This window comes from Phalaenopsis equestris, unplaced genomic scaffold (assembly GCF_001263595.1).
Source record: "Phalaenopsis equestris unplaced genomic scaffold, ASM126359v1 Scaffold000725, whole genome shotgun sequence".
Taxonomy (NCBI): Eukaryota; Viridiplantae; Streptophyta; class Magnoliopsida; order Asparagales; family Orchidaceae; genus Phalaenopsis; species Phalaenopsis equestris.
In genome coordinates this window covers 264,480-276,891 of record NW_018165165.1, presented here as the reverse complement: position 1 = coordinate 276,891, position 12,412 = coordinate 264,480, and the positions used below count along the sequence as shown (strand labels likewise).

Here is a 12,412-nt window from a genome sequence, read left to right as displayed (position 1 = left end):
TCCATAGGCAAGTACTATTCTATTTGATTTTTGGGCCTCATGTTTTAAGAAAGGACTTGTTCTTTTGGCCAGCATACTTATGCACATGTTATTTTAGTACTATTTTTCTACATTTTTTTTTAAAAAAAATTATTCCAATTAAAAAATGTTTATTCCATCAAGTAAAAAAGATTTGTCTCTATTTACCTTCCATAACCATTCACAGCTATGCAAAACTTTGGTATCCTTGCATCGTTATTCAGAAGCACTAGAGATTGTAAATCTTGTAACGAGGTTCCCAAACGACAGAGTATCTGCTGTGAAAAAGGAAGAGCTTCAATCGTTGGGGGCCAGTGAGTTCATGCCTGTAATCTATAACTGATTCATGTTTGTAAATTTGTTGAATGTTGTTTGCTTTAATTTTATTTCTCTTGCTACAGAAATAGCATACGTTACTCCAGATCCAAAGCATGCATATGATTATGCGCGGAATGTGGTGAAACAACATCCTTACAGCATTTTTGCTTGGAACTCATATTATGAAGTTATTTTAAGGTAATTTTGACTAAGTGCATATGTTTTTCTATGTGCTATTTTACTTTTGGGTAGATGCTTTTTATATTTCTAACAATTGCAAGAAGATGGAAGTTATCAATTAATTTTATATAAAAGATATTGCTAAATCTTACAAGAAAATATGTTATTTAACCTTGTATAGCTCATCAAAGAATACCATCATTGGAATAGCAATGCAGTATATGCTAATGGCCAACATAGAAAATTCCATATCTCAGAAGAAATAGAGCTATTAAATTTAATTTGTTGGCACCCATAAACAAATATTACTAATTTGGATTGTCTTTCTTAAAATTGCAAGTTTGTTGGATTGGATGCCACAATATGCTATTCTGAGGTGTTATTTCTTGGATTTACTAGATATGATAGAGTAATGTAATATCCAAAAAAACACGTGGCAAGTTGGCCTTGGATTCACAACAACAACAAGCCTTTATCCCACTAAGTGGGGTCGGCTACATGAATCCTTTTCTCCATTGTGTCCTATTTAGTGTTATATTTTCATTTGGCTTTAATAAATAAAGATTATTTTTTATACAATATGCCCAAGCCTTTCTAGGTCTATCTCTACCTTTCTTAACATAAGTCGAATCTAAAACATCTACTCTCCTAACTAGATCATCAGATGGGCGACGTTAATTGGACCAAACCATCTAAGATGATTCTCTCTAATCTTGTTTGTTACTAGAGCTACACCAACCCTTTCACGTATACATTCATTTCGCATTTTGTCTCTAATTGTCCTTCCTTTCAGTTTAAACGATACTTTTCTATCACACAATAGGCCCAAGCATTGGAGCTACACCAAACTTATCATAGATATATTCATTTCGCATTTTGTCTCTAAGTGTAAAGCCGCTCATCTACTTAAGCATTCTCATCTCGGCAACACTTCACTTAGTTTTATGCTTCTCTTTTAAAGGTCAACATTTAGCGTCATAGAGCATTGCAGGTCTCACTACCATCTTATAAAATCTTCCTTTCAGTTTAAACGATACTTTTCTATCACACAATAGGCCCAAAGCATTCATCCACTTCAACCAACCAACTTGAATTCTACTAATAATATCCCCATCTATATCACCATCACTTTGAACAATAGACCTACAACGTTCACACCTTTTAGTAATTTGATCACCCATAGTTATAACTCTGTCACTTGAGCTACTACTAATAAAATTATATTTCATGTATTCAGTTTTAGTTCTACTCAAACGAAGGCCTCAGACTCTAATGTAGACCTCCATAATTCAAGTTTTTCCCAAGCTTTCTTTCTAGTCTTATCCACTAGAAGGATATCATCAGCGAAAAGCATACACCAAGGCACATCCTCCTGTAAATGTCCAGTAAGAGCATCCATAAATATAGCAAAATGATATGGGCTCAAAGTCGATCCCTGATATAATCCAACTGACATAGGAAAATATTTGGTTAATACTCCTTTTGTTCGAACACAAGTAACAACTCTAGTATACATATCTTTAATGACTTGAATATAAGTCATATCAACATCTCTCTTCTCTAGAATTCTCCAAACTTTTGGAACCTTATCATAAGTTTTTTTCTAAATCAATAAAAATCAGATGTAGATCATCCTTAATTCTCTCTGAACTTCTCCATCAAACCTCTCCATAAATGTATAGCTTTCATAATAGACCTGCCTGACATAAATCAAAATTGATTATGAGAAATCTTTGTAATATGTCTTAACCTATTTTCAATCACCCTCTCTCATAATTTTAAAGTATGACACATCAACTTAATTCCTCTATAATTTGCACACTCTTGTCTTTTTAGTTTTTAAAATAGTATTAAAGAGTTTAGTAAGCCAAGAAACTCTCAAATCTTCTATATATTTCCACACTTCAATTGGGATATCATCAAGTCCTACAAACTTTCCACCCTTGGTTTTTCTTTAAAGCCTTAACTTCTTTTTTACTAATGCGACAGTTGAAATAAAATATTTTATTACTATTAACGAAATTAAGATCACTAAGGTCGATCGTTTTTTTCATAAACTTCATTAAAAAGTTTATCAAAATAACAAACCCACCTATGCTGAATATCTTTTTCTAAGATAAAACTTTTTGATTTTCATCTTTAATGCACTTTACTTGATTGAATATCTTTTTCTAAGATAAAACTTTTTTATTTTCATCTTTAATGCACTTTACTTGAGTTACATCTTTACTTCTCTTTTCTCTTTGTTTGACTAGTTTATACATATATTTTTCACCTTCATTAGTATGTAATATATTATAAAGATCACTAAAAACATAATTTTTAGCGTCACAAATTGGTCTCTTAAACTTCCTACGGGTCATTTTATATTTTTCCCAGTTTTTTAAGTTTTTACATTTAAAGCATTTTTGATAACATAACTTCTTATATTTTATCCTTTCTTGCATATTATTATTCCACCATCAATTATTTTTATTTATAAAAACTTATTCTGTTGATTCTCCAAGTACATTTTTTACCACTTGTTTAATGGTGTTTGTTATTTTATCCCACATAAAATTTGCTTCTTCATGAACATCTCAAATCTTGAAATCTTGAAGTTTACTCATAAAAATAATTTTATTTGTGTTCTTTAGGTGATCCCATTTAATTCAACAACAAGGATTCCTAGTTTTTTTTTTTTTTTACAGCTCTTCATCTTAAAATCTAGAATTAATAATCGATGTTGAGTGCTTAAATTCTCACTTAGAATGATCTTATAATCTTTACATTCTCGACAAGTTTTTCTTCTCATAAGAAAATAAATTTGTGTTTTATTAGATTGTCTATTTGAACAAAATTTCTTTTTGGTGAAACCTGTTCATTTTTATTTGTTGAGATGTGATCTGTTTAAGATTTATTTTACTTGGAAGTTTGATTATTTCTCATAGAATTATTAATTTGATTTTGTTATTGTTACTTAGGCTAGTATACAATAGAATGATTAAATTAACATAATCCCATGAAAAGTAAATAGACTTTTCAAGTAAAATAACTTCCTTAACTAGCCAAATTCTCAACAAGTATTGGAGATTAACAAGTTTAATCTACAGAAAATTTATTGAGACAAACAATACCAGCACAAATTGAGTTCATTTCAACTCAAAATTGAGATGGGAAAAGAAAACAATTATGACAAGAATCCAAGGTCAGATTTTCACAAGTAATTTTTGACTATTACATTACTCTACCATATATGTTAACTCCAAGAAATTACATTACATAATAGCATTGTGTGATGTCCAGTCCAACAAACTAGAAATTTCAAGAATACTAATAAAAATGAGTTATATTTGTTTTAGCGTGCCAACAAATTAAAGTTTATAACGCTATTCCTTTTGAGATATGATGCATCCTATATTGCTTCTTAGCATTTGCCACATTGCTATTTCACTGATGGTCATCTTTAGCGAGCTATATAAATTTAAATAATATTTTTTGTTGTAGGATTTAGCCATGCTATTGTTGCACCAAGAGCTTACTATGCTTTTGTCTGACTGCGATAAGTTCACTATTTGCTTAATATACATTTGATGTTAATCCACATTGACACTACATTCAACTATCCATCTTCATATTTTATGAAGTGAATTAGTTAACTTAGCTTGGCTAATACATGCATCTTGCTTGTTTAATAGATTTCAAAATAAATTTGGAAAACATCTCAAGTTTTTGCATCAAATGAGAGTCATGCACAAAGACTGTCTACCTCCAATGATTATTAATGGAAATCAATGTACCATGCAAAGCATGCACCAGGCTGCTGCTGAGGAATATCTTCTAGCTTACAAACTTCAGCCTGAGAATCCACTAATAAATCTTTGTGTTGGTATGTCATTTTTAAATGCTTCCAAATTATATTTTACTCGATGAGTCTAGATTCATTCTTTGGTATTAATGTTTTCCCGTCAATCCTTTCATATGCATGCCAGGCACTGCTTTGATCAACCTTGCCCTTGGTTTTAGGGTTCAGAATAAGCTTCAGTGTGTGGTCCAAGGTTTTGCTTTCCTCTACAACTATCTACGTATCTGTAATAATAATCAGGTTTGCTGCAAATTCTTTATATGATTTTCATGCTTTTAGTTATCTATTATTTTTTTTTTAGAATTAGTCCAGTTTTTCTATAGCAACATAAAAAATTGATGAACGGGAAGTATTTTTAGTGTATTTATGGATGAGCTCTTTAGCAGCTAAATGACCAAATAAGGTCGCCTAACTTTTTTTTGATGAACATTAGTATTGATTATTTTGTTAAAAATATACCTTTCGACCATGTTGAATGAAGTACCTCAAGAAGAAAATGCGAAGTTTGTAGAAGTAACCAACACGCTTTTGGTAACTTAGTATGTGCTTTTAAAAAAATGCTCTTAGGGTGTTTTTGTGAGTATAATTGAGATATTTTCCTGTGTGGTAGTTATTAATAATATATATATATATATTTAATGTTAAAATCTTGATTAGTGGTAGTTATTAATAATATATATATATATATATATATATTTAATGTTAAAATCTTGATTCATGCAGAATATGTGCAATAATAAGGATAATTGATTTGGGATGAGACTTCCTACAGCCTTAATTTGATTTGTTTGAGTAGAATCTTAAGATCGTTTAGATGCTTTCATATACGTGTATGAAGCCATCCAATGTATACTTCATAGCCATTTTTTTGTGCTTCTAACAATTTTTGATGTGAAAGGCATTATTTTTCAGTAGTGAATATCACCGGGGGCACAAAATATGTTTACTTTTTTATTTTTGTGGCCTCCATCATGACTAGTTTGCAGCCTAGCCTTATGACCCATTATGAATGTTTTAGATGTACGGGAAGTTCATTCTCTAGATAGATTTCATGATTACCTTCTCAGTATCCATTTTGGGACGAAGTTTGCATTCCATTAACAAATTCTTTCTTTCTTAATGAAATTATTTTCATCAAGCTTCCAAGTATCTCTGATTGCTTTCTCAATATCCAATCTCATTCTCCTTAGATTTTTTTTTTTTTTTTTTTCTAATGTCACTCGAGAACAGATGAAAAGTTTGTGCATTGTCATCCTAACAGCTACGTCTATGTAATTCCAAGAAAAATAGTCCTTAAATTTGAGTATTTTTAACTTCTCTACCTTCAGTGTAGGCAGGTTGTGGATCTTCCTTTTCAGGTTGTTGCCTTTCAGCATCTTGATTGTTTTATGGATTTCATTTTCAATCTCTTTAGGATCCACTTTTAGACCATGGATGAAGTATTTAAACACACTGGTTTCTTAAAACTCCATGATGATGAATGACATGAGATTAGGCTGGATGAAAGGATAATTTAACTCATTAATTATAAATCTAGAAACAATATAATAATGTTAACTAACATGGTTAAATTACAGAATAGCTACCAAGGTAAAACTTCAAATTGTAGGTGTGATGATCCTAACAAGTTTACTTGCAAATAGAAGACCTCATCTTAAAACATGAACAAATTTATCATTTGTCTCAAGCTAGATAAAAGCCATTAAAACATAGAGTTGTTCGGCTAGCACCACCACTAAAGACCAATTCAGTTCATGATCACCCATATGAGGAAGGTGATGTTCTTAGGGCTGCAAATGAACCAAGCCGAACCGAGCAAGTGCCTGTTCGAGCTCAACTCGAGCTTGATTTGAGCTTTTAAAACTCGGCTTGAGCTTGAGCTCGTTTATGGCTACCATCCTTGAGCTTGGCTCGAGCTCGATTCTAGCTCGATTCATATAGGGTTTTATCGAGCTTATAAATGAACAACTCATTTAACAAAATAAACGAAACTTAAGCTACTCTTAATCAACCTTTAATCAAGCCTTACTTGAGCTCTATGCGAGCACCTTGTTAGAAAAAATAAACAAGCCAATATCAAACAATACTCGTTGAGCCTAAAAAGAAAGTGATATTGCTCATGAATGAGTTATAACTGAATCATAATTGCACCTTTAAACGAGTTGTTGACAATCTTGTTCATGAGTTTTAAATGATTTTGTTCATAAATATAAATGAAGCAAACAAGTTGTGCAAGCTTATTTATTTAGTAAATGAGTACCTATGAAAGTATTCAAACGCATTCGATTAATCAATCAAAAATATTATGAACGAGTTTTAAACAAGCTAAGCCACAAGTATCTTGTTAAATGCTCGGTTCATTTGCAGCACTAGATCCCTTCATACCTTATGCCCCCTTTTTCACATCCCTTTGATAGGCATTGTTTTCATCATCCTATTCTTCTTTTTAGGTGACTACGATGATGATCGCGAGATGTATGATGACTTGGCCTAGATCTTATAGATGCTCTATAGTAGCCATGGAGGTTATTTCTCATAATGGAGATGTTAATGAGACTAGAAAACTTTGAGGTCCTCATTGTTCTCTTTTTCTAGCTTAAAGACTAGAAAACTTTGATAGTCTAACTGAATATAACATTTTAACTGCCTTGTGTATCAGATTAGCCTGATGCAGGATAGTCTAACTGAATATAACATTTTAACTGCCTTGGTTATGTCTACAATATTTCATAATTCCTTAAATTTTTTTCATTAATATTCTTTGTTACTTAATTCTTTTATTCATTTCTCCAATGCAACTGGTATTGTAGGAAGCCCTTTACAACATTGCCAGAGCGTATCAGCATGTTGGCCTTGTAACATTGGCAGCTCTGTATTATGAGAAGGTTCTTGCAATTCAACAGAAAGACTACCCCATTCCAAAGCTTCCTAATCAAGATCCAGGTGCTCCAGTGAGTGTTAAACCAGGCTATTGTAATCTTCACATGGAGGCTGCATTTAACTTACATTTGATTTACAAGAAAAGTGGGGCTGTAGATCTGGCTAGAAATATTTTGAAGACTTATTGTACTCCTTAAATTTTACCAACTAATTTATTTCATTAATTTTAAATGAATTGCTTTTGCTTATTTTTTATTTTCTTATTTTTTTATTACTCTAAAGCTCACATAAATACCACAAAATTCTGAGATATTTGCAAATCTAACAGCTAAAATTTGATATTTACATTTGCAACATGCGTAAACCTATGCATGAAATGCATTTTTCATTTTTAAGTAGTCATCATGGCATTTTTTGTTAATGTAATATAAATTTTTAACTTTAGATTATTTTTTTTTGTTTTGCTTGTAGTTATTCTATATCAACAACAACAACAACAAAACCTTTTATCCCACTAAGTGGGGTAGGCTACATGAATCCTTTTTCTCCATTGCTTCCTATTTAGTGTCATATTTTCATTTAATTCTAATAAATTAAGATGATTTTTTATACAATATGTTCAAGTCTTCCTAGGTCTTCTCCTGCCTTTCTCAACATAAGTCGAATCTAAAACATTTATTCTTATCGTATGGTTGACGTTTAATGTGGCCAAATCATCTAAGACAACTCTCTAATTTTGTCTGTCATTGGAGCTACACCAACCCTATCACTCGTAAATTCATTCCACATTTTGTCTCGTAAGTGTAAATTCACTCATCAACCTAATCATTCTCATCTCGGCAACACTTAACAACACTTAACTTAGTTTTATGTTTCTCTTTTAAAGGCAACATTTAGTGCCATAGAGCATTGCAACTCTCACCACCATCTTATAAAATTTTCCTTCAGTCTAAGCGGTACTTTTCTATCACACAAAAGGCCCGAAGCATTCCTCCACTTCAACCAACCAACTTGAATTCTACTATTAACATCCCCATCTATATCACCATCGCTTTGAAAAACAAACCCGAGAAAACTAATCATTCACACCTTTTAATAATTTGATCACCCAAATTTACACTTCTGTCACTAGAGCTAGTACTACTAAAATTACATTCCATTTATTCAGTTTTAGTTCTACTCAAATGAAGGCATTTAGACTCCAATGTAGACTCCAAGGTAGACATCCATAATTCAAGTTTTTCTTGAGATTTTTCTATCGTTTTATCCATGAGAAGGATATCATCAGCAAAAAGCATACACCACGGTACATCCTCCTATAGGTGTCCAGTAAGGTCATCCATAACTAAAGCAAATAAGATATGGGCTTAAAGTCGATCCCTGATGTAAACCAACATTAATAGGAAAGTATTTGGTCAATCCTCCTCTTGTTCGAATTCAAGTAATAGCCCGTGTATACATATTTTTAATGACTTGAATATAAATCATATCAATACCTTTCTTCTCAGGAACTCTTCAAATTATCTCTTGGAACCTTATCCTAAGACCTTATTCCTAAGCTTTTTCTAAATCATTAAAAATGTTATTTAGACTCTACTAATTATCTCTGAACTTTTCCATCAAACCTCTCAATAAATGTATAACTTCTGTAGTAGTCCTGTCCGACATAAATCCAAATTGATTATGAGAAATCTTTGTAATGCGTTTTAACTTATGTTCAATTATGCTCTCCCATAATTTTAAAATATGGCATATCATCTTAATTCCTCTATAATTTGCACACTCTTGTGCATTCCCTTTATTCTTAAAAACGGGAACCAAAATACTCTTCCTCTACTCCTTAGGCATCTTTTTAGTTTTTAATATAATATTAAATAGTTTAGTAAGCCAAGAAACTCTCAAATATCCTAAACATTTCCACATTTCAATTGATTTATCATCAGGTCTTTTAAACTTTCCACCCTTGATTTTCGTTAAAGCCTCCTCAACTTCATTTTTACTAATGAGGGGGTAAAACTAAAATATTTTATTATTATTAACTAGTATTTGGTCAATCCTCCTCTTGTTCGAATTCAAGTAATAGCCCGTGTATACATATTTTTAATGACTTGAATATAAATCATATCAATACCTTTCTTCTCAGGAACTCTTCAAATTATCTCTTGGAACCTTATCCTAAGACCTTATTCCTAAGCTTTTTCTAAATCATTAAAAATGTTATTTAGACTCTACTAATTATCTCTGAACTTTTCCATCAAACCTCTCAATAAATGTATAACTTCTGTAGTAGTCCTGTCCGACATAAATCACATATCATCTTAATTCCTTTATAATTTGCACACTCTTGTGCATCTCAATTATTCTTAAAAACGGGACCAAAATACTGTTCCTCTACTCCTCAGACATATTTTTAGTTTTTGAAATAATACTAAAGAGTTTAAAATATCCTAAACATTTTCACACTTCAATTGATTTATCATCAGGTCCTTTAAACTTTCCACCCTTGATTTTCCTTAAAGCCTCCTCAACTTCATTTTTACTAATGCGGGGGTAAAACTAAAATATTTTATTATTATTAACTATATTAAGATCACTAATGCCGATCGTATTTTTTGAAACTTCATTAAAATTTTTATCAAATAACTCATCCACATATTTTGAATCTTTTTCCAAAAAAAATAACTTTTTGGTTTTCATCTTTAATGCACTTAAATCTTTCTTTTTCTTTTCTTTTTGTATATTATAAATATTACTTAAAATATATTTTTTTGGCGTCACAGATTGTTCTCTTAGACTCCATACTAGTCGTTTGATATTTTTGTCAGTTCTCTAAGCTTTTACATTTAAACTGATTTTTATAACATAACTTCTTATATTTTATCTTTTCATGCACATTATTATTCCACCACTGACTATTTTTATTTATAGAAATTTTTTCTTTTGATTCTTCAGATACAACTTTTGTCACTTGTTTAATAGTGTTTGTTACTTTATCCCACATAGAATTTACATTTTTATGAACATTCCAAATTTTAAAATCTTGAATTTTACTCGTAAAAATAATTTTATTTGTGTCTTTTAGGTACCTCCATCTAATTCTACGATGATAATTCCTAATATTCTTTATTTTACAATTCTTCATCTTAAAATCTAGAAATAATAATCAATGTTGAGTACTTAAATTCTCACTTGGAATGACCTCACAATCTTTACATTCTCGGTGATCTCTCCTTCACATATAAAAATAATCAATTTGTGTTTTATTTGATACATTCTTACAAATAATAATATGCTTATCTCTTTCCTTGAATAAAGTATTAGCAATAACAAAATCATACGCTAAAGCAAAATCTAATATAACTCTACCTTCTTCATTAATCACTCTAAAGCCATAGCTACAATAAATATTTCTAAAATCTTCTACCACTCTACTGACATGTTCATTTAATTCTCCTTCAATAAAAATTCTTTCTTCAAGATGTATCATGTATATAAACTCTTCTAGGTCATTCCAGATTTTATCTTTAGAAGTGTATCATGTATATTAACTCTTCTAGGTCATTCCAGATTTTATCTTTAGAACATATATCTAAACCTACTTGAGGAGCATAAGCACTTATAATATTAAAATTCTTAGTATCAACAATAATTTTAAGGGCTATAAATCTATCTCCAACTCCATTAATTTTTATAACATTATCTTTCAAACTCTTATCTATAATTACGCCTACACCATTTCTAGTACTGCTCTTACCTGAATACCAAAGTTTAAAACCTAAATTATCAATCTCCTTAGTCTTTTCACCAACCAATTTACCTTGAATGCATAAGATATTTATCTTTCTATGAATCATAATATCAACTAATTCCATTAATTTTCCAGTGAGAGTACCTGTATGTGAGAGTACATGCATTCCAAGATCATATCCTAATATTAGTTTCAATGACTAATTTCTTTACCTGCATCTGTCTGTAATGTGGGAATCCTTGCTTATTTGACACTACACCAGGACGCTAGTGTAGAGACCCTTGCATACCTTCCACTGTATTCAGATCATATAGCGTGTTGCTTCCAAAGGACACCCTAACACTTACATAATAATCAAAAGAATGCATGTCATGATTTTTTCGACAAATTTTACGCTGTCTTTCGACTACCTCACGCAACCCTTCACTTTTCACATCCAAACATGAGACTGGCAATGGTAGTGTTTAATAGTCATTCTATATCAGAATAATAAAAAAATAATTTATTTTGCAAATTTAATATTTTATTTATCTAAAGTCTAGAATATAATAAAACATTTTTTTGATCCTTATTTTAAATATTTAATAACATACATTGATGGCATTTTATTATTTTTCAAAAGAATTAATGAATATTTTAACCATCTCAAAACATTTAAATGACTAGCACAAAAAATAGTTTAATCTTTTTAATTAAAAAAAAATAAACTATTCCAAGGAAAAAAAAAAAGACTAAAATATATTTCTTAAATCCTGCTGCGTAAACTATTCCAAGGGAAGAAAAAGACTAAAATATATTTCTTAAATCCTGCTGCGTATGGAAGAAAGATGGTTTTTCTATTCCAAAATTTAATAGGATTGTCTCTACATCTCTTTTTGGAAATTGTTTTAAAATTAGAAAAAAATTTATTGAATCTTTTATAAGTAATTTTGCTCATGATTTGTCTCTACATTTTTCTAGTTTTTGAAAATTTTCATATATTTAATGGGAACAATTCTCTCTTGAGAATTATTGTTATCAATTAAAGTATTTAAACATCCCATCCATATGTATTTCTATTAACTCAAACTTCTTGTGTGGCTGTTAATCATTGTGGGTGTGTTCAACTGTATTGTAACTTCATGCCACAATCTCATCTATATTACTTTCATCTCCATAAAGGCATGGATTCTAACGTCACTTCATAGCCTCATTTACATAATATGCAAGAAATTTAAGTACATAAGCCATAATAATAATTATAGCCTCATTTATTTTAAGATCTATCTTATAACCTCACTTGCATAACCTGCATCTTTTTTAATGCATGTGGTGCGAACAATCTTATTCCATGATTTTCTTTCCTAAATCTACAATGTTGCCTCAATTGTGTTTTTATTGACCATATCATTTTCATTATTTATGTATCCTGGAAAAATATCATT

General features: G+C 30.5%; 1 protein-coding gene across 1 annotated transcript in view; it reads left to right on the top strand.

The window, feature by feature from the left end:
* Nucleotides 1-7,440, top strand: part of LOC110030482 (general transcription factor 3C polypeptide 3) — a gene marked incomplete in the record, with an annotated part of 67,975 nt that extends 60,535 nt beyond the window's left edge. Inside the window, 5 exon segments of the mRNA XM_020733210.1 lie at nucleotides 206-332; nucleotides 420-534; nucleotides 4,194-4,384; nucleotides 4,488-4,600; nucleotides 7,171-7,440. Coding sequence (XP_020588869.1) covers nucleotides 206-332; nucleotides 420-534; nucleotides 4,194-4,384; nucleotides 4,488-4,600; nucleotides 7,171-7,437 — 813 coding nt within the window.
* Nucleotides 7,441-12,412: the final 4,972 nt, after the last annotated feature.